General features: G+C 40.0%; 1 protein-coding gene across 11 annotated transcripts in view; it reads left to right on the top strand.

The window, feature by feature from the left end:
• The window catches only part of ablim2 (actin binding LIM protein family, member 2), an 84,813-nt gene that overhangs the window by 53,602 nt on the left and 8,050 nt on the right, over nucleotides 1-23,161 (top strand). For 3 of the 11 annotated variants that reach the window (XM_055056633.1, XM_055056636.1, XM_055056635.1), the window contains exons 7-16: nucleotides 1,036-1,123; nucleotides 2,403-2,461; nucleotides 4,892-4,933; nucleotides 9,066-9,143; nucleotides 9,254-9,397; nucleotides 10,762-10,879; nucleotides 11,281-11,568; nucleotides 12,191-12,262; nucleotides 19,271-19,378; nucleotides 22,974-23,027. In XM_055056633.1, coding sequence (XP_054912608.1) covers nucleotides 1,036-1,123; nucleotides 2,403-2,461; nucleotides 4,892-4,933; nucleotides 9,066-9,143; nucleotides 9,254-9,397; nucleotides 10,762-10,879; nucleotides 11,281-11,568; nucleotides 12,191-12,262; nucleotides 19,271-19,378; nucleotides 22,974-23,027 — 1,051 coding nt within the window. The remainder of the gene's footprint in view (nucleotides 1-1,035; nucleotides 1,124-2,402; nucleotides 2,462-4,891; nucleotides 4,934-9,065; nucleotides 9,144-9,253; nucleotides 9,398-10,761; nucleotides 10,880-11,280; nucleotides 11,569-12,190; nucleotides 12,263-19,270; nucleotides 19,379-22,973; nucleotides 23,028-23,161) is intronic. The other 8 variants (XM_055056634.1, XM_055056638.1, XM_055056637.1 and 5 more) reach the window with 8 other exon arrangements.

Here is a 23,161-nt window from a genome sequence, read left to right as displayed (position 1 = left end):
CTCTTTGCTCAATTAATTTCAGCACATATCTGTCCCCAAGTCCCTTCACTGTCCATCTGCTATCCATTTGCACTGAACAGTATGCTACCCAGGAAACAGGGCATTGGCATTCCTGATTTCCAACTTGTTTTTTCCAACTCAGATGACGCAGCAAAGCAGAGTAACTCCTGATAGATTTATTGAGTTCACTGCAAGGGTTGTCTATATGGAGTTGTTGAAATTATGGGTGAGATCAGAGAGCAAGAAAATTTGTCAAGAATGACATAAATTTACTTAGTTTTATGATGCACTGATTTATTATGAAGTGTTTCTTTTTGCAACAGAAAACATTACAAAAGAAAGTGTAGTGTACTGCTAGTATTTGTAAAGTTTTGGGACAAAACGGTTTATACTTTTACCTCCAGAACACCTAACAGTCAGAGAACATACGCACACATACGGAACATAACATAACATAACATAACATAGAACCCAGTGGAGCACTTAGATATCTCCAAGTCTGAATATAACTGACAAATCCATCATATCCAAAGCAATTCTCCTCAGACCCATGATACAATATTTCCTATTAGCTTGTAGATGTGAAGCCAGCACATGACAACCCTGAGCTAAACATATGAGTCATGAGAAAGGCTGTTGAGATGATCTACTAAGGACCTTGCTGGAAAGTTTGAACATTTAGTAGAAGTCATGCAGCCAAAGAAAGTTTTTACTTTCTTGCTTCTGCTATCATAACACTGGTACATTGCTGTCTTTGTTGTACAATAGCTCCACCTTGTGACTGATAAAACACATTGAACAAATCTCTAGTTTTGATTCTATGAGTTTACTTTGGTTACTGAAATAAATCTATTTTAAATAGCACAGTGCACCTCAACTTGGCAGTCAAAGATAATGCCTTGATATCTATATATATATATTGGAATTTAGAAAATAAGAATGCTGTACAAGTTATAATTGGTGCAGCAGGATATTCAGAGAAAGCATGAATGGAATGCTACTGTATCCGTCTAAAGTCATTTTTTTGATCAACAGGCGGGAGAGAAGCATTACCACCCCACATGTGCCCGATGCGCTCGCTGTGAGCAGATGTTTGGAGAAGGAGAAGAAATGTATCTGCAAGGTGAGAGGCGGCTGGACTCATATTTTTGAATCTGTTTTTATCATTTTATTTTCCTCTTCTTCCCACAAACAGTAAAACACAGTGGTGAGTGATTTCAAGGAATCTGCCATAGCAGAGACTATTCTTCTGGGGGTCCACACCACCAATATAACACACACACAATAAAAAAACCTCAGAACAATATGGACAAAGGGAGTCATCTTCTCTGAGTCCTGTCCAGTCTAACCCAGCTATTTATATTAATCTAGAGCACTCAGTCATTGCTGATTTTCCATATATTCCTGTCCTCTTAAACTGGCACTTAGAAAACTATTTGTCGCTTTCTAAAGCATCTGGGTCCCCCTTCTGGATTCAAATGTTTCTATGTCTACAGGAGGTAGAAAAATTGAATTGTTGATGCCCTTTGGACTAATTCTGTCTGGGCTGCCACTATGTGGATAATGATTCTCAATGTGGTTCTCTGGAGTCCCAAAGCCTTAGAGATGGTTACACAGCCCTTCCTGACTGATGGGTGTTAGGGATTTACTTTCTCATTTGTTCTTCGATTTCTTTGTCATGGCATAATGTGTTGATCTTTGAGATCATTATACCAACATCACCACGTTCAGATAAGTTCCACTTTATTTAAAAAGTCATTAACTAAAGACTAAAAAGTCTTTAGTTAATGACTTTTTGACACTAACTAAAGTGTCAAAAGGTCCTTCACTCTGCCTGGAGGATCCAACCAAAGATTCCTCTTTTGCTCTCACCTTTTATTGGGTTTATCCAGCCTTTTGGTGCATTTGCATTGGCTAACACTGTTGCTGTGCTTGTTTCATTGGTTGACTGATTGGACAGATGGTCTCATATCCATCACTGTCTTAGAGACATTTTGTCCTCATGTCTGTGCTAATGTCTCAGGGTTGCTCAACATTCCTCTCTTGGCTTTTCCTTGAAACGTTTAAGTTGTTCAACCATCTATCTCCAAATAACGCATTGATCTCTCTGCTCTCCTGTTAGTTCCCCTTTTACCCTTGACCTTTCACCTTTCACCTACTATCTGCCTCCAACACATCATCAGATCTTTAATAGCAGTTACACGTTTTACACCATTTCAAGTTCAATGTCAAAATCACATTCATAACCCTTTTAGTTTCTTTGATTTAGCATTCATTTATAATTCTCAGCTGCTGTTTGAATCAGAATCAAATCAGCATCAAACTCTGAAAACTACTCTGAAAACATTTTAGACTAAATGAAATGTGTAACAGTTGCTGGGTTTGTCTGCTTGTGTCTTCAGGATCATCTATCTGGCATCCCCCATGCAGACAAGCTGCCAAGCAGGAGGAGAAAAGCAAGGTGGGTTGAAGACACTTGCAGCTGAGAGAGATGGCGCATAAACAGTCAGAAAAAAAACATTTTTAGTTGTAGAATCTACAATTAAAAATTGTTGTAGAAAGCAAAACTAGGCTGTTTATATGGCATGAAAATATCTGCTGAACATCTGTACGTGTTACCCTCATTGAGGCAACTGGAAATATCTGCTGTTTTCTTTCAAGGTATTATGTAGCATCTACCTGTATTTTATTTCATTAAATTTTAAACAATCAGTTGACAAGGAAAGATATCTCAAGGCACTTTACACCAAAAAATTACATACATTGAAATTTGACTGTGATATTGGCAGAATAGACATAAAAACATAGTTGCACAGTGCAGTAGCATTCTGAAGCCATTGTAGATATAAAGAAATTATACAAACTGGCAAAAAGTCTATTTAAGCTGTCGTTCATTTTATGGATTTATTACATTTATCTCAATCATTTTGGTTTAGTGATGACAACTTACTTTAATGTGTTCAGTTAGCTTCAAAAGTTACAAATCTTTAACTTAAAGGAACATTTCACTTTGACTTTACTTTAAACAATTTACTCATTGCAAACTGAGTCAGTTTATCCAACTCAATATATTATAATCATCTATCTCAATTAATTAAGAGTTTACAACTGAATTCATTATGTGTGTTTAAAATGCCAAATTTAAGTCAGTCTTACTCAAATCCTTTAGTTTACTTCAAATAAAGAAGGAAACTAATAAATAATCTCTTTTTTACCAGGGATTTTTGGCTCAGGTATTCTGTAAAATACACTGTTGAGTATTCTCTAAAAAGAGTATTTTTAGACTACACTTCTTAAAGTGCACTCTCAGAAGTGTATTTGAAACAATTAAGTTCACTTCTGTGTTCGTATCCTAACTCTGATGTTATGGCAGAAGCTTCAGCAGGAACAGATCCTGTACCTGCTGTGGTGATGGAAGGACAGAGCACAACCCCCGTGAGGAGACCGTAGTCCTCAACGTGGCCGTCGCTGGTTCAATTCCAGCCTCATGATCTTTGCTGATCATCAGGCAAATATGACACGTGAAAAGCAAACGATGAGCTAGCACCTGTGGGGCCCAGCACCCCTCAGTTTATGAGAAAAAACAAAAAAACAAAAATAAAAAGATTGAAGAGGAAAAAATAAAAATAAAAAAAATATATAAACTTAAATTTGAACTTAAATCTGTCATTTTAAATACACTTGGAGAATTCAGTTAAAAACACTTAAATTGAGTTGGGTGAACTTATTGAACTGAGTGAATGATAATATATCGAGTTGGATAAACTTAATGAACTGTGACAGATTTCTTTAGATTACTGCATGTCTCTCACAGTGGACATGCACACAAGATGAAAATTTCAGACCCCTTTATGATTTCTAAGTGGGAGCACTTGGAAAGTTGCAGGGTGTTCAAATATTTAATTTCCTCATAAGTAAAAGACATTAATAAAAAAAAAGCAAAAAAAAAAAAAAAGCAAACTTAAAACTATGACATCTTTTGACATTTGCAGCAAAAAGTAACAAATGTCCTCTAAGCTTGTAATAAATTTAGGAGACGTTCATCTAGATTTAAAGTGTAAGTTGAAGACTCGGGGTATTTTCTGATATAACACCTCTCGGGTGCAGACTTGCCATGGAATGGGATCCAGAATGCCTGAGACAGAGAAGAAGAAGCTGCAACAAGATTGTATCAAATCTGCTCCCAGGAGATGTCTGGGGAAAGAAAATGAGCACAGATCTACGTCTTGTAATTTGAAATGTATCCAGAAGCATTTCCCCTGCTTCTACCACCTCAATCTTAGAAGATATTTGGCATTTTTTGTTGCAAATTATTTTCAAAGGTCTGAGTTTTTTGATTCCTTGGTGGTCATTTTGTTTCTTTCATCTACAATGACCCTAATATTCCATCATAGTCTTATCATGACTTACTGAGTGTAAAAATTACAAACTGTTTATTGTCTAAAGGTATCAATAGTTGAGATTGGTCAGTAACTTTGATAAAAATCCTTAAAAAAACATTTACTGGGACTTTGAGCTGAGAAACACATAATCAGAATGGGATTTCTCAAGTAAAATGCAAACAAATATTGGCACAAAACTGTTTATGTGTAATCAGTTGATCTATTGACATTCAACCAGTAAAAAAAGATGTAGGGACATTTTCCCTCTCTTGTATAATTCTCTAGAAAAACCCTGAAGTTATGAGTGTTTATTAAATAAAATAATTTATTAAGTTAATTTTGTGGAAAGCAATCACAACTGATATGCAAAACTGTTCTGTATTTGTTATTTTGTAGTAACATTCAAATGCTGTTGAAATAGTGTCATATCATCAGCAAACCATGTGACTTTAGTCGTCCACCCTGTGATCCACCTCTTTTCTATATTCCTTATGACCTCTCCTTCTCAGAAGCAGGTCCGGATACAGCTCAGTGATGCCCCTAATAAGCAGGTGGGTGCGCTTGTCCTTGCAAGCCCATCTCCAAACGACCCACTTCCTCCCTCGTGCCACAGTCATTAGCTGCATGGGTTGGTTCTAACTGTTTGAAACTGCTAGGTTGACCTTCCTGCCATTAACTATCAGTGTCCATTTCTCGTGATTCCTGCTGCGGTCAACAGCCCGCAGATGTAAGCAGAGTGAAAATGATCGGCCTGTGCATGGCCACTGATTATGTCAGTCAGTGCTGTTTGAACAGCCTGATTGTTGGTTGAACTGACCCAGCCATAGGAAAATGTCAACACAACAGATTGGAGGAGAGGATAGATTATATTTGACAAATATTTGTGTCATGAAATGGGTTTGTAGTGAAGATAGGAGCAGTCAGAACCATGGTGTAATGCAGAAGTGAGTTTAATGATGACCTCAAGGTTCACAAAACCAGGAAGCAAAAGTGAGCAATGAGACATGAACAGAGACTAAGGAAGGGGAATGAAGACTGTCACACAGGCAAGGATCCGGCCCGGCACAAGAGACACAATTGAGCTTAAAAACACAAGGAGGAATGAGGGAAACAAGAAAATCAGGGGATAGACACGACAACACAGGGACTAAATTAACTGAAAAACACACAAATCCACATCCTCACAGTTTGCTCATGCTAATGATTTATTTCAACATAACTTTGACTCTCTACTTGCTTGTGTGCTCTAGCTGGTATCTAGTTTTAATGGCCCACCTCACACTGCTTTGCAATTAGAAACAATGGATTGCATGTGATATGCTCACAGTATGTCCTATTAAACTTCTTGAATATATCCAAAGATCTATAGAATCTGAAAATGATAAATATCACCCTTGATGAAAGATGATATTTATGAGATGAACTGGCAATGTTCATCTCATCTCTTAGTGAGACGAACAATCTCTATATCGACACTTGCCGACTAAACACACCAAAAATACATTAACACAGTGTTGTCTGACTCACTTTGTTTTATTGTCAGAAAAATCTGATCCCACGAGATGAGATGGAGAATGAGATTCTTTGGCAGGTTTTCTTGTGTCTGAAACTAGAAAACCTGAGACAAATCGTATATCTACATGGAAAGAGCTGTAAAATATGGAGAGCCATTTCTGCCAAAATTGAATGAATGAATAAATAAACAAATAAATAAATAGCCTATTTATAATTATTCATTTATTTATTTATTTATTCATTCCCGCATTAATTTTTGTCTGTCCTTTTCATTTCCTTGTTTCCTTTATTCTTTTATCTTTTCCGTCTTCATTCATTCAGTTTCCTTATTTCTGTCGTGATGGTATCAAGTTGATTTACCCACAGGAGAATCAAAATCAGTGAAAGGATGTTTATTTAAACATAGAGACGAGGGGTAGAAACACAGGTCCTTGGAACTGGCTCACGGAGTTGTCTGCACACCTGGGGACAGCAAAGGGAGATGGTGAGTTCATGGGAGTCGGGAAAATAGAGGTACAAGATGAATTAGACTGATCTTACTTGTGAGGATAATAATTTGCGGCAAGAGGAGAGTTGACTGTGGGTTCAGGGCTCCAGTTGCTTATGTGAGTCCTTGGAGGTGTCCAGGTTCCAGAGGGAGTAGATGGTTGAGCTGACTCCCAATGGAGAGGCGGAGGCTACAGAGGAGCAATCCGTCTGCCAGCTGAGGAATCCAGGAAACACTTGTGATCAAACGGAGGAGGTGGTGGTGGAACTCGAGCAGCCAGTGGATAATGTTCCACAGTGTCACGAGGGGAGATTGTCCAGAGAGCCAGAGCAGAATCTGCACTGGAAAATCCAGAGTATCGTAACAGGCTAACACTCAGGCGACAAAGTGCTGGCAGTCGGTTCCTATTAAAGTCCAGGAATTCTGAGGAGATGAAACTCAGGTGCGCTGAATCCATGGCACGCCCTACCACAATGGCAGCCTGTGATGCCCTCTTGTGGATGACAAGGTGCAGCAGCAGCCAAATCCAAAAACGCACAAAGAAACTAAAACCCTGTTCCCAACAATTTCATCCATCCATCCATTTTCTTCCGCTTATCCAGGGTCGGGTCACGGGGGTAGCGGCTTAGGAAGGGAGGCCCAGACTTCTGTCTCCACAGCCACTTGTTCCAGGGGAATCCCAAAGCATTCCCAGGCCAGCCAAGAAACATCGTCCCTCCAGCGTGTCCTGGGTCTTTCCTGGGCCTCCTCCCGGTGGGACGTGCCTGGAACACCTAACCTGAGTCTGCCAATCCAGGGGTACTGCCCCCAATGTCCAAGCAATATTGCAGAGTCGTGTCAGCCAACACAACCCTACAACATCCAGAGCCTTAAGGAACCCAGGACAAATCTCATCCACACTGTGGCTCTGTCACCGAGGAGCTTTTTAACCACCTCTGTAACCTCATCCCCAGAGATTGGAGAGCTTGACCCAGAGTCCCCAGGCTCAACTTCCTCAATGGAAGGCATGTTGGTGGGATTGAGGAGGTCTTTGAAGACAAAGTTGATCATCGAATTGCAGCCAACGGTGTCCTGGTGCCAAGTGCACAATATGGACTCCCATATTCCTGAACATGGTTTTTGTTATGGACAATCCGGGATGAGCACAGAAGTCCAACAACAGAACACCACTCGATTCAGATCGGGGGGGCATTTCTCCCAACCACATCCCTGCAGGTCTCTCTGACTTTGCCCACATGAGCGTTGAAATCCCCCAGTAGAACCAAGGAGGGGCACTTTCCAGTTCCACCTTCAAGAACTCCAAGAAGGGTGGGTAATCTGAACTGTTTGACCTGCAAGCACAAACAGTCAGAACCCGTCACCCACCCATAGGCGGAAGGAGGCTAGCCTCTCATTCACCGGTGTAAAACCCTAACGTACAGGCACCTAGATGGGGTGGAATATCCCCATCTTGGTGCCTGATGTCCAATCCTGCCTGGTGCCTCTTACCATGGGCAACTCCAGAGTGGAAATATATCCAGCCGCACTCATAGAGTCTGGTTCCAGAACCAGAGCCATGTGTCGAGGTGAGACTGACTATTTCTAGCCAGAACCTCTCAGCTTCACACACCAGCTCCGGCTCCTTCCCCACAAGAGAGGTGACATTCCACGTTCCAAGAGCCAGCTTCTGCAACAGAGGATCGGACCCCTCCTTTGTCCACCACCCATCCCGTACTGCCCCTGACCCCTGTTGCCCCTCCCGCAGGTGGTGAGCCCATGGGAAGGGGGACCAATGTCTCCTCTAGGGGCCGGGCCCGGCTAGGCTCCATGGGAAAAGTCCGGTCACCAGGCACTCGCCATCATGCTTCACCTTCAGGCCTGGCTCCCGAGTGGGGCCCCCCGTGACCTGCATCCGGGCGAGGGAACACTAGATCCATTGTTATTGATCATCATAAAGGGTCTTTAGGCTGCGCTTTGTCTGGTTCCTTATCAATTTATAATAATTTATAATAATTTATAAATTTATAAAAATATTTGTTTCTGCTTTATTATGATGAGGAGGAGGAGGGGCAGTGTCTTCAGGCTACAGCTTCTCCCAATTGGTTGGTTAGCATCACACTGCGTTGCTTCAAGAAAGATGGCAACCTACCAACAATTTATCAGTGAGCTGGTGCTTATTAGAAAACGGTGTTATAACTCCTGACTTTCTTATTTTTCGTGTGGAAGCTCAGACAGAACATGTGTTTCAGTTAGCGGCTCTCATGGACTTCACCAATAGAAATTAGCCTCATTCTTTTTAAATTGTTGACATAGCAACAGCTGCAGATTTAAGATAAAAATTTGATTACCTTAAAAATTGCAATTAAACATTGCAGTTGTTTCTCAAAGGAAGAGTTTTAACCCTTCTGTGGTCTTAAGAGACAGGGTTATTTAGACCTCATGAGCACGCGCCCCTTAGTGGTCTACCCAGCAGAAGAAGACAACAGAGCTCTTCTTGTGTTTCTCCTTTTGCTCATTTTCACCCCAGGAAGAAGGACATGAAAACACTGAAACTAAAACTGAATTGACGTCCAGATGACTTTGTGCTTTCAAACCCTTAATGAAGCCATTGTTGACAGTGATTCCACTGAGTGTCTGAATGTGCTACCTTTCTTGGCCGTTTAGGCTGCAGTAGGTTTAAACAGTGAGTGTGTGTGTTTCAGGTGACCCGAACTTCCTCTGAGAGCATCACTTCAGTTCCTGCATCCAGTGCCTCTGGCTCACCCAGCAGAGTCATCTATGTAAGACTGCTCACAGACTGTAGCTTTAATATGTTCTAAAAAGTTATTTTTGTTTTGTTTGAACAAAATAAGAGCTGGTTAAAAACATTTCCTTGTTTTCTGGTTGCCAGGCCAAACTAGGAGAAGAGATGCTAGACTACAAGGACCTGGCAGCACTTCCAAAGACAAAGGCTATCTATAACATCGACAGGCCTGACATGCTTTCCTACTCTCCTTATATCAGCTACCCATCAGAGGAGAGGCACTATGGAGAGGTACGATACTTTCTTTCAACTCACCGATCATTTTTGGAGACTGGGCCTATTGAATTAAAAGGCCCCAGTCTTCAACAGCAGGTACAGGGTTGATGCAGAGAACTTTAGGCCTCTTAATTTTGTAGAACTGTTGCAACATGTTGGTACATTTGAGGGCTTTGCAATTTTAAGATCTTCACAGAGCAACTGTATTTATACTCAGATTAAATTAAGCACAGATGGACAATCAAATATCAAATGAAATTTTATTTGTATAGCACTTTTCAGTTCAAGGAATTTCAAAGTGCTTTAGATCACAAAAACACAAAGTCATTAACACAGAGTCAAAATTACATTTTGCCATCATTACACTTCAGATTATTGATTGTTTCAGAATTATGTTTCAAAAGCAACTCAAAACAGGTGGGTTTTTAGTCTAGAGGAACTCAGTGTGTCGGCAGTTTTCCAGAAGTTTGTCCCAAATTTGTGGTACAGAGAAGAGAAGATGAAAACTGCTCCACAGCAGCAACAGAAGGACGGTTACACCGTGACCCTGCTCCCCCTTCCTTCACTCTCTCCTCTCTCAGTCACGACTTCCTCTTCTGAGAGGGGAGATGTGCTACCAGCTCTCCATCTAACAGGTGAATTGAGTTTCCTAAATCAGCTGGGATTCCCCCTGTCCAGAACTGAAGTAAACTCTGTTTAAGCTGACATGGAGAAAGGATTCGCCTGGTTACTGACGGCCTACATCAGATGTCCCACCCTTCTTCCCCCTGAGAATTAGCCAGACTGAACAGCCTGCAGCCAACTGGTTTCACAGAGCACATCTGTTGACGGTCGCTCCTTCTCTTTATCACAACTTGCACTTGTTACTGAACCAGGCTGGTTTTAGTGACCCAAGGATGTTGTTTTAAATGTTTTAAATTACTTTTTCTTCCCTAGAATCAAACATCATAGCTATTTTATGACCATCAAAGAACTTTGAGATGACTTGTTAATTGAATGTCCACAACATCTTTTAGATTTTCTTTATGCTAAATATTTTCTCAGTGAAGCAATTTTGCAAGGGTCACTACAGCTTAATTAAGTAGCAGAAATAATCAAATAAGTAAAATTAATCATCTAGCCTATCTTTCCCTAACGCTGATACTAAGAACTAAAAAGGGAACCTTTGAGATGAAGTTTGGTGTTACTTATAAAATGTATATTTATTGAAAAATAAATGTGTTAAAATCAAATAATTTGTCCTTTTGTTCTTTCATTCTCTCTTTCTTTCATTCTTCAGGAGTATTTCATTGATGGAATTTTCCCTACATCCTTGGCTTCTTTTGCAGCTGAGAACAAAGGCAGTTCAATGACTTTCTCTTGTCTGTTTGTGCATCCAGGGTGATGGGGAGAAATCCCCCCGTCAGCGGAGGCCCTCAAGCCCCAGTTCCAACAGCTCTCTTGGGGGGTATGGACGGTACACCCCGTCCCGTTCCCCTCAGAACTACAGCAGAGCAGGTAAGAACCACATTGTGCTGCGATTCTTTGACCTGTGAAAGAGTAAACTTGATTAGTAAAACAGAGATTCTGCCTAGAAATGGGCAGAATCGCCATGGATGTTCATCGCTGCTGATGATAGTTTTTTCTTTCAATGCATCTGCTTCAAATAAGTAACAATAGTAACAATATCTAAACACTTTCATTTTAAACTGCCAGTTTCGAATTAAAGTGCCATTAGAGATTACTTAGATGTCTAATGGCACCTTGTTGCTGGTTTTTTTTTCTTTTTTAGGAAACTGTAATTATATGACTTGAAACAGATTTGTGAAAACGCTTTGAGTTCTTTGGACTGAAGACTTGGACAAGTATATAGGATTTTGACGAATATTTCCACGTTTCTTATGTAATTGGACATCCAGGACCAGAAGTACACATGGGTGTTAAATACAGCAGCCTGGCCCGTGATTCCAGTTCCCTCCCTTCACCTAAACCCTTCCTGTGTGGTGTAAGGAACCCCTCCACCTTGGCAAGGGATGCCTCCTCTCTCCCTGCACACTACTCTGGCAGGGCTGAAGGGAGTGGGGGTGATGTAGGCATTGGCAAGTACTCACCAACACCACTAAGGGGCAGTGCAAGCTTGTCTTTACAGCTAAACCCTACAACCCTGGCAATGCTCCAGCAGCATAACTACATCCCTTATTTCAGAGGTATCAAAGCATGTTTGAGAGAGTGACTGGAGGAGTTGCTGGTATTGTTGCTGCTGTCAGCCTTAAGGATGGAGAACAAACTAGCAAAAGCTGTAATGTGATATACCTAAAAACTGTCAAACCTTTCAATTTAGTAGTAAAGCTATAAATCTCTTGGAAAGATGTTGGATTTCAACAAAGCAGCAACATGCCTTCCAACTCTGTTTTTTGTCTTATCACCAATGTCCTCATGGATGGGAGTGCTGTTAAAGACTTTGTGAATTAACTTTCAACCATGGGTTGTGGTTTAACATGGATTCATTGAGTGTTGGAAGCTCTTTATCTGTGGATTCTTTAACTATAGATTGATGGCCTTCCATTGGAAACAGAATATCTTGTTTGGTGTGTATTTTACATGGTGCTATACTCACTGTTTTTAAGCCATGAAGATTCATTTTCTTTATTTTTTTATTAACTCAAGCCATGAAACTGATAATGCTGTACACGATATCTCACACTCAAAATCAACATCACAAACCAGCACTGTAACCAGTCACACTCTGCAACCCCTGCTGAAAGGCTTGTCCAACAATTTTCCTGGGCTTCATCTTCTCCCCATTGCTTGATGTCCCTCACGCCTCAGGGTTCAAACAGGACCCCGTTCCTGGTCCTAAGCCTAGGACATCCCTGCACCTCAATTTACCACCTCCCAACGGTAAAGACACCATTAATTAGTCTTTCTCTTGTTTGTGTCTCTTCTCCCCCTTGTGGAGTAGTTGGGAGATTTTGTGATGTTGTTGTTTGGTATCGTGGTGTTGCTGAGTTTCATGGGATTCCTCAAAGCATATTCACAGGACCATTGACTTCTTGTATTCTGCTTGCTCTGTTCACTTGTGTTTGTGGACGTGGTGTTGTGGTGCATGGTTTAACTCAATGTAGAAGTTCTAATTGTAATGCTTTCTCATTTGACATTTGTCTTTATTAAGGTTGGGGATTTCATTTTGTGTCCATCTGTTTAGGTTACTGTCCCGGTTATTTGCCAGCCTTTGACATCTTATCAACTGTTAATCTGAATAATCCATAGTTATGTGTCATATGACCTTATCTTCTTGATCTTCAACTCTACATGTTTTCATATGAATGTCTTGTTATATTATCTTTGAGCATGTCATCAGATACCTGGTTCAATTTGAAATTTAGTTTATGTTATTCACAAATGTTGAATCAGCCAATCACATGACAGCAACTTAATGCATTTAGGCAAGTAGTCATGGCCAAGACGATCTGCTGCAGTTCACTTTTGATTCAAGATTCTTGTTTCTCTTAGGTTCAAATTGCAACCTGTACTTTTTCTATCTTTTTCAAATATTATCTTGCAACTTCAGTCCAGTAATCTAAAATGCAACTCTAGAGTTTGAAACAGTTTGTTACATTTTTTGAAAATAAACCCTATAACCAGCAACCAGCTTCCATAAATTACTTGCAGTAATTTTTCTCATTTCAGTTTCACCTTAATGGGGCAGTGTCATTCCAAATTGACTTTGGAATAACACTTCTGTGATGGTCCGACCAGCAAACTCAAGGACAAAGGCATAAAAAAAATAACTATTTAATTTTTCAAAGAGTTAAAGATTTTTTTACAACAAATTTCAAAAAGAAATATAAGAAAAATGGGCCCAAAAATAATCAACTAAAGCATACCAACTCAAACAAAACTAACTGACTCTTCTCAATGAACACACAGGGGAATTTATATACAAAGGCTAGCCTACACACACACACACAAGGAGGGGTGGGGGAACAAACAAAACAACCAATACATAAACATAAATAAATTCAAATCACAACATTTTACTTTAAACACAACTATAAACAAAACAACCTAACACCATAAATATTATAACAATAGAGTGAGAGGAAGATGTCAATAGGGCGAGAGGAGGAGTCTTCCACATCAAATTCCCTGCTTCCCGCAGCCTGATGGTTGGTTCCAATTACTGGTTTGAGACAATCAACTCCTCCCAGCCAGTCCTTCAACTCAACCAAAAACAAAATAATTAATATTCTAAATAAACCAAGCGTTTACTAAAATGTGTGCACCCAATCTAGTAAACAACTTAATACCAAAACCCACCAAAGAAAAAGTGATATAACCAATATAAATATTATCAATATAAAACATTAACTAAATACTAACACTAAAGAAAAGAACACTTAACACTGAGAAGATGGAGGAACCTCCACAACTTCACAACATGATATAATTGTAATGACGCGAACACTGCTGCTGTATTACCGCCAAACAGTGTTTATTAGAATAAGTACGAGCTGCTATTCCTGAGACTGCAGCTCACTCCTCAAACAAACTGGTACACTCAATGGACAAACTGGTCAATAGACAAAATGGATTTGGGTTAGCTTCACTGCTAACCCAACTTTGGTTTACACACTTCTACACTTCCGGTCCTACTGCTGCCGCTCCACCGATCCCCCGCCCACATGACCGACCCATCACATGTGAGTGGGAGTTAGCAGCGTTAGACAGGGGAAGCCCGTAACACTCTACACATAACAATAAGGACCACAATGCAACTTATAACAAATACACATAACCATTTGGACCCCTGTTACAGCAGAAATACTTTTTACGGAGTTGTTTTTGTAGGAAAAGATTGCTGGCGTCAGCAATCTTTTCGCCAGCATATATGGTAATCATGCAGCGTCTTGGACCGGCTGCATGATTACCGTATTTTCCAGACTATAGAGCACACCACAGTATAAGCCGCACCCACAAAATAAAAAAAAACAAAAAACTGGAAACGTACATATATAAGCCATAATGGGCTACAAGCCGCTGTTATCTCTGCCGCTCTTGGTTTTTCACAAGGATGCAGCCCTACATGTCCATTTAACCATGGATTCATTCACGCTGAGCTTACATGCAGCAGCTCTATTTCTGTCCTGTACTACCTGATATTTAGCCCTCTTTTTAAAAGCAGCATCATTTGAACTTCTTCGTGTGGTTTCCATGATGAGTGGGTAATAGTTGGAAGAAAGTTCTCTGCTGTGCCTGCTGCTAGCATGTGCTTGTTCTAAATGAAAATTAGAAAAAGCGCATTATGTGCTGTTTATACACCAGACACCATGCAGGTGTTATCAAGGGCAAGGGATGAGTTCATCGCTTTCTTAGATGTCCTCTCTCTGTACTTTCCCTGTGTACAAACAATACATGTGTTCATTTCATACAGAAACATTTTACTCAAGAAAGTGGGACCAAAGTTTATCAGCTTTCTGTGTTTCTTATTTCAAACTGCCTCAAACTGTTTCCTGAACCACACAGAGCTCTCCTGACCTCTCCTCTGACCCAGGACATCAAACAGCAGATTCTGATTACAAAAATGATCATGTTTCATATAATATCTTCAAACGCCTATAAAACAGACATGAGCAGTTTCAATACCAAAACATCTGCTACATTCAATATTTTCTGATTAGTTTTCTATCTATTGGGTTACAATGAACTTGTTAAAATTTTCAGGCCAAGTCCATGGTTTCAAAAAAGTTACATACTGCAGCTTTAAGAGGGCATTTATTTAGTCTGCTTTAATCAAACTCCAGTTTATTATTTAAATTGTTTTATATTGTTTTACATTTGTGCATATGTATTAATTAATATATTAGAAAACAATATATTTATTACTGACAGAAATTGAAGCAATTTGTATATAATGATAACTAAAAACAGCCTTCTGTTTGGACGAGAGTTAGTCCAAACAGTTTCACTATAACTTGCATTTAAATTACAGATATCTTTTTTTTTATGGAACCCAAGACTCCTGGCGGCGCCCAAGGTGCAGTGTGAAAGTGAACTGTGCCAGATGAAATGTAACAGTCTTTCAATTTTGTTCCCCATTTGAATCAAGTCCATTGGACTGTGTGAAAACACCCTAGAGCAGGGGTGTCAAACGTACGGCCCGCGGGCCGAAACCGGCCCGCTGAACGATTTAGTCCGGCCCGGGGTCTAAATGCCCCAGCCGGACCATTATGATTGAAAAAAAAACAACATACACTTCGTTTAATTGAAAATCTGCAATTCCTATATTGTCCACGAGGGGCGCAGTTTTTCAGAGCAGACATCGGATTTAACAGCAGATGGCAGCACTGAGCTTCAGGTTCTGTAAACAGCTTTGATTCTATCGCTTTATCAGCGTTTTATTTTGGTCCCGGCAGCCTCATCAAAGACATGTCTTTCTCAAAAAATGGAAAGGTAGACAGACACAGTGTCGGATTTTTCAAGAAAAATTTACTTCTTCTTATTTGTTCACGGAGGTGAATGGAAAACCCGTGTGCCTTGTGTGCCTGCAGCAAGTTTCGGTGCTTAAGGAATACAATATTCGCCGCCACTATGAAACTCAATATGGTGAAAAATACAAGCACTTGCAAGGAGAACTGAGAATCAGAAGATAAATGAAATGTTGACGGTCTGAGGAAACAGCAATCTGTTTTCACCCGGAGTCGAGAGGCCAGTGATGCTGCGGTGAAAGCCAGCTAGCTAACTGCTAGCCAAATAGCGTTAGCATCAAAGCCTTCCTGTGGGGGAACTGCATGCTGAAGCTGTTCAAGTTGTGTGTCCTGAGAAGCGACAAGCTTTTGCCAAGATTAGCTTGACTAGAAATACCGTCGCAGACAGGATTTCGGAACTATCTGCAGATTTGGACAACCAGCTTAAACGCAAAACGGAGTCATTTCTGGCATTTTCTGTTGCCAGTGATGAGAGAGAGTACTGACGTTGCTGATGTCGCTCAACTGTTGATGAGACGTTCACTGTCACAGAGGAGTTTCTAGAGTTGGTGCCCATGACCGACACCATGACATCTGAAGACATTTTCCGCTCCGTTGTTGGAGCGCCGGACCGAGTCGGGGTGGACCGGTCCCTCTCCGGGTGGACCGGTCCCGCTCCGGGTGGACCGGTCCCGCACCGTAAGCCTAGCTACTGATGGTGCGCCGTCAATGCTTGGGACAAAGACAGGTGTTGTGACAAAGTTCAGAGAGAAAGTCCAAGCTGCAAATAAAGGGAGGGGAGTTTTTGGACATTTCATTGTATTTTGCATCAGGAAGCATTATGCTGCAAGTCGCTAAAATGCACCATGTCATGAAGGTGGTTCTCCGAACTGTTAATTTCATCCGAGCCAGAGCTCTCAGTCATTGTCAGTTCGTTGAGTGAAATATTTCTCATGCATGCAATACATGTTATGTATGAAAGTTTTTCTATATGTATATATTTTATGCATCAACAAGAAAGGCGACAAATGTACTTAATCAAATGTCTGTTTAAAACACTTAACATTTCAAATGTGTGAAGCTCGCTAATTTGTTTAAATTGCTTCCCAGATGTAGAAAATTGATTTTAAATCATTTCTTAATTTTTATCTGTTTGATGTATTTTTGTCATGCAGGACAGTGTTTGAAGTTCCAAAAACTGTCAATAAATGTTTTGCAACTTTGTAGAATCACTGCGATCAGTTCTTACGCATAATGCACTTAAATAAATGTTTAACTGAGTAAAATTATTGTTGAAATTGTATATTAAAAAGTCTGAAGTTATTCATAATATATTTTTGTAAAAGTGAAATTTGTTTAATATAAAAATCAACGAGTCCACTTTCATTAGTTCTATTTAATCTTGCAATGAGTTAATTTGTGCGGCCCCTGGAGATCAGATTAAGCTGAATGTGGCCCCTAAACCAAAATGAGTTTGACACCCCTGCCCTAGAGTAACTGACAAAAATACCTTCTCTTGTGTTGTGACCTTTTTTTAAAATAAAATTGTAGAATCGACATGTGTAACTGTCAGCAAAATGTAGAAAATAGTTCCTCGAGGCAGCAGGTATAGTAGAAAGTGAAGAGGTTTAAATTTGAGCCATGTGGTACCATGATAGTTTAGAAGATAATATAACTAGTTCAGATACACAGGGTGGACTGTGATGTAATTTAATATCTGTTGCTGGGTCATGCTTTTTAATGCTAACCCAATTCCTTCTTCATTCTTCAGTAGGAGATGTAACACAGTGCCCGATGCGTTCCCTCTGGTCATTATATCTTAATGCATATCATTAAGTGTATTATCTTTGTGAAGAGGATCTGTTCTACGTTTCGGCTGACACTAGCAGCTTTCTGCACTTCATGTGTGGAATTCTCAGCATGTGTGTAATGGTGTAAATCAGATCACTTACATGACACTGACATGTGTGTTGGTGATCTCATCTACTTGCATCCAGATTACTGCCAATGAGTTGTTTCCCTCTGTGGAAGAGACTGCATACAGTCAGCTGACACTCTCTCATACTCAGTCACATGTTCCAACGTTCTCTGTGTTGATTTCACATATCTCTGGATGTAGAGCATAAAGTGGCTCACCAGCCACTTTATTAGGTACACCTGTCCAACTGCTCATTAACACAAATGTTGAATTAGCCAATCACATGATTGGCTAACTTAATGAATTTAGGCAAGTAGACATGGCCAAGACGATCTGCTGCAGTTCAAATTGAGTGTCAAAATGGAGAAGACAGGTGATTTAAGTGACTTTGAATGTGGCTTGGTTGTTGGTGGTCTGAGTATTTCAGAAACTGCTGATCTACTGGAATTTTTACGCACAACCATCTCTAGAGTTTACAGAGAGTGGTCCAAAAAAGAGAACAGTTGTGGCAGTGGCAGTTCTGGGGCGCAAATGCCTTGTTGATGCCAGAGGTCAGAGGAGAATGGCTAGATTGGTTAGAGCTGATAGAACTGTAGCTCAAATAGCCACTCGTTACAACCGAGGTATGCAGAAGAACATCTGTGAACGCACAATACGTTGAACCTTGAGGTGGATGGGCTACAGCAGCAGAAGACCACACCGGGTGCCACTCCTGTCAGCTAAGAATCGAAAACTGAGGCTATAATTCACACAGGCTCACCAAAAGTGGGCAATAGAAGATTGGAAAAACGTTGCCTGATCTGATGAGTCTCGATTTCTGCTGCAACATTCGGATAGTAGGGTCCGAATTTGGCGTCAGCATCATGAAAGCATGGATCTGTCATGCCTTGCATCAACAGTTCAGGCTGCTGGTGGTGTAATGGTGTAGCGGACATTTTCCTGGCACATTTTGGGCCCATTAGTACCAAATGAGCATTGTGTCAACGCCACAGCCTACCTGAGTATTGTTGCTGACCATGTCCATCCCTTTATGACCACAGTGTTCTGATCTTCTGATGGCTACTTCCAGCAGAATACTGCACTATGACATGAAGTGTGAATCATCTCAGCCTGGTTTCCTGAACATGACAATGTACTTGATTCTGTAAGGACAGTGATCAAAATGTAAGCCACCATTTGTACTCCCGTTGGTAACATACTGGATGTGTACAAGCTTGAAAAAGGCTGCTTTAAAGTGCCCATCAACATTCAGTAAAGTGTTGCTTTTCTATTTTTGGCTTTCTTTTGCAATAAAACAGTAGTTCTACAAGAATCCACAACACTTGTTCAGTACAGAGATTAAGTGAACTGTACATAATAAGTTTGGGTATCAAATCACTAACATAAGTGTTTGTAGCCAGACTTTCTCATTTGACTTTTGCAAATATGCTTTCCATAAAACTACATTTGTTGCCCTTCCTCCACAACCTTTGTAACCTCCATTTCCCTTTTCCCTTTGTCTCCAACATCCGTAATCCAATGGAGGTAGTGAAAGTGGTCGGAGTACTCCCAGCTTATCCACCTTCTCTGATGGCAAATCTCCCTCATCTACTTCGACATATGTGGCTGCTCCCCGGCATTTCCACATACCAGGTAGGCCACAGCTGTGCTGTTCATTTTTGAGTGAGTTCTGGATTCTTTACTAAACAATTTGATGAAAACTAATTTCATCATATTTAGTAATTATAACCATTTCTGATCGATTTGATTGGTAATGGTTTAATATTGAAATTTGGTTAGATTCACATGCTAGCAACCAAGAGCAAACAGTGTTACGATTCATATCTGTGTTGAAGGTGGTAGTATCTCTAACTTTGATGGTGGATTAACTGACAAGAGTCCCAATACAAGAATTACAAAGAGTTGATTGATGAAGATCAGTTAACCCAAAACATTGATTTTAAATAAATCTGCTGCTGTCATATTTAAAAATACTTGTGATTTTGGTACAGGTGTGAGAAAATGAAGTTGATTTTGTGATTCATGAAGTCATGTCTTTGAAGTGAGTGTCGATTTTGATGCCCTCCCCTTTTCAATAGAGCATGTTCATTGGGTCTCAGAATGTGAAATTTAATGTTATGCTACAAAGTAGAACAAGCTGTCAGTTTCACTTTCAATTACAAGCATTTGGCAGCCTAGAGTGACAGGACAAAAATTATCACAGACTTTATAGTGCAGTGTGAGTTATGTAGCATTGGTCCAGTTTACATTGTGTATTCAAGTTGCTACATGTTTTGACTTGTATACGAGTCTTCTGATAGGCTGGCTTATCTTGTGACCACTCCACCATAATGGACATCAAAACAACCGATGTGCTCCCTAAAATCTAAATGGACATCTAGTAGCATCTTGCTTTGACTTAGTTGAATTGATTTTAAAAATTGTCATAAGGTGCTTTACTGTCGTCTACACAAACAGACAACGTTGCAAACTAATCTTGTCATTTTATTGAACAACTGTAAATTAGGCTTGACTCAGACAAATAGAAGCCATGAATGAATTGGCAAAAACAAATTGGGAAAACAATTTCAGTCGGTTTGTTCAATACTCCAGTCCCTCACTTCCGATGTCCATCATAGCACCTTCAATGATTAAGTGACAAAGTTGCAAACTGTCAAACATGTAGTAGTCCAATGCTAGAGGGTTATTTGGCATTGTGTCTTCCTACCTTAGTGAAGTGGAACAGATATGCAAGACTGTTACACAGGTATTAGTTCTTGAATTATTTCTATTTTTAAAATGTTTCATTAGCTCTAGTGGCCTGGATAGTGAATCGACTGAAAAGTGGGTAATGAGAGAGCAGGAAGACATGAAGCAAAGGTCATTAGGCCAGGATTCAAACCTGTGATGGCTGTGTCAAGGACTAAGTCCTCCATTTATGGGTTCTGCTTTACCCATCTGCTACCACAGCACCACGTTCTCCATTTAATTCTAAAACGATTCATTTGGATAGTAAATTATACATTTCTACTTCTGATTCAATCCTGTTTGCTAGCTTAAAAGAAATTCTCTACATCAAAGTGATTCAACAGCAGACATCATCTCCTACAATGAAACGGTAATTTATTTGAATAAGAGCTGATTTTAAACACTACATTCTTTGATTCAGTATGTTGTGCCTATAGATGAAAACATTGTTTACTCTTACAAAAGCGGAAAAAGGAAATCGAAAGCAAGCCAAGTGAAAAAACACAGAATGTAATTATCCATTTAATTGCTTTCATAGCAATTGTCCTGATTGTTTTTATATGGAAATTGTTTCAGACGCTGGTAGACACTGAAACAAAACCATGTTGTTTTATTGTAACCTATCTTACGTTTGTGGTTTTAATGTGCAACAGTGACAGCATGAGTCATGCAGGTTTGTGAGTGATCTGTGGATTTGTCTGCGATGTTCATGAATGTCTACATAGCTAACAACATAAGAGTGTTTTGCTATAGCTGGCGCACATCTACCGGCCCAATATATTCACAGAACCAGAACATGTCAATTTGAGGTAAAGTGCCAGGAAGATCTGGCACCTGGTAGTAAGGGGAACAGGTAGTTCCTGGAAGAGCTTGAGAATGATTAAGAGAAGCATTATTAGCATACAGAGTGCAGGGAACAAGCACAGATTTAAAATATGAATGGGTATTTTGCTCAAAAATGTAGGAGTGTGACCCATTACTCTACCCTTTGAGTTAGAATAACAGTCAAATTTGACCTTAGGTGGAATATGAACAGGGCCAATGAAGAGTTCCTCAATGGATGTGTGGTTGACCTGAAGGAGCTTTGTGAAGCCTCTGGAACCCTCAAGAGTTGGACGTGGAGGAGCAACTCCTGTGTGTGTGTTGACAGGTTGCAAACCCTGAAAGGGAAAAAGCAAAATGTCTGGGAACAAGTCAGAGCTGTTTGGATAAGGATGTGGAATCACCATTGGTGAGTGGCCAGCTAAAGGCATGTGTGAGCAAACATAGCAATTTGACCTGTCGTGAGCAAAATACTTAGCATAGCGGTACCACAATTTTAGGTGTAAGGAGTGAAGTGTTTAAGTTGCAAGTCCATGGTAGACGGCCATTTAATATCCCGCATTTTATATAAAGAATTCTCCACCTTATCGGAGAAAAATGAACCCCACCACATGAGTGACACAAACAAACAATGCAACATTAAAATAGGCAACACAAATGGGGACGAGATGAAGGCGTGATCGCTGTCATAATGAAATCCAGTTTCCTCTTTCTTTCTCTTTTCCCTGGAACTCTTTTCATATTTAATTTAATCTTCACTCCCAGTTTGACCACTCGCCAATGGACCAGCAATAGTTCTTTGGTTCTATTTAGTTTTTGATGTATGAGGGCGAGTGTTTGTTGTTACTTTGTCTCTTTTATGTTGCTTTGATTCTTCTGTTTTCCTTTCCTGAATGTCGGCCTTTAGGGTATTGCAGGTTACTATCACTTAACACCAGCAGCATTAATTTATTCTCATTCAGAAAGTTGTGCTCCTTCATTTGTGGTTCTGTGGACTGCTGGACAGATTTCTCCTCACCAGGATGAGTGTCTCCTTGAAGCTACGATACTTTTTTACAGTGACTGGAGTGAAAAGGCAAGGCAGAGACCACACATGAGTTTTATTCCAAATATAAAGGATCCAAAACAAGAGGCGAGACAGTCTGGTTCTCATGGAGCTGAAGGAAACAACCCCCAATCTTGTACATGTAACCCAAATAGCTTTATCCAGTGGATATATGCAATAATTTAGAATAAACATATCGCAGTATAACTAGCAGGTATTACCTTATAATAATTTATAAGAATTTATCAGCCATAAAGGAGATCATTGTCTTATTTTCCTTCAGGCACTTCATCCAGTGTTACAATTGTTACATCACTTTCAACATGGATGTGGATTTTTCTAAAAACTGATGGTACCATGTATTTCTTAAAATGTCCTACTTCAAATAACCATCTTTATATTCATTCATAATACAGACCAATGAATAATTATATCTTTATTTTGTTGCATGTACACTATTACAAACCCAATGCTCTTGGTGTGCTACAATTGAAGCTATACCGTCCCCAGTATGTTCATTCTTCAATATAATGCTGACTCATGCTTCTTTTTCTCCATTCTCTCTTTTCCCTTCTTTCTTTCTCCTACCCGTTTTGGCTTCTTCCATTTTCTCTGCTCTGTATCCATCTTCAGAGGCTACAGTCAAAGATAATATCTATAGAAAACCCCCCATCTACAAACAGCATGGTACAGTCAACTTTGCCTTTAACACTTAATTCTCTGGTCTGGTCTCTGCATGATGTGTTGCATGTCAGCCATCTTGTTTTTTCCCCCCAGTTCTTACCTCTGGTTTTTTTGGCCTGCAATTTTGATAGTTTAGG

The sequence above is a fragment of the Poeciliopsis prolifica genome, unplaced genomic scaffold (assembly GCF_027474105.1).
Source record: "Poeciliopsis prolifica strain line A6 unplaced genomic scaffold, Auburn_PproV2 SCAFFOLD045, whole genome shotgun sequence".
NCBI classification, from domain to species: domain Eukaryota; kingdom Metazoa; phylum Chordata; class Actinopteri; order Cyprinodontiformes; family Poeciliidae; genus Poeciliopsis; species Poeciliopsis prolifica.
The sequence above is the reverse complement of the archived record's forward strand: the minus strand, read 5'-3'. Positions and strand labels throughout refer to the sequence as shown.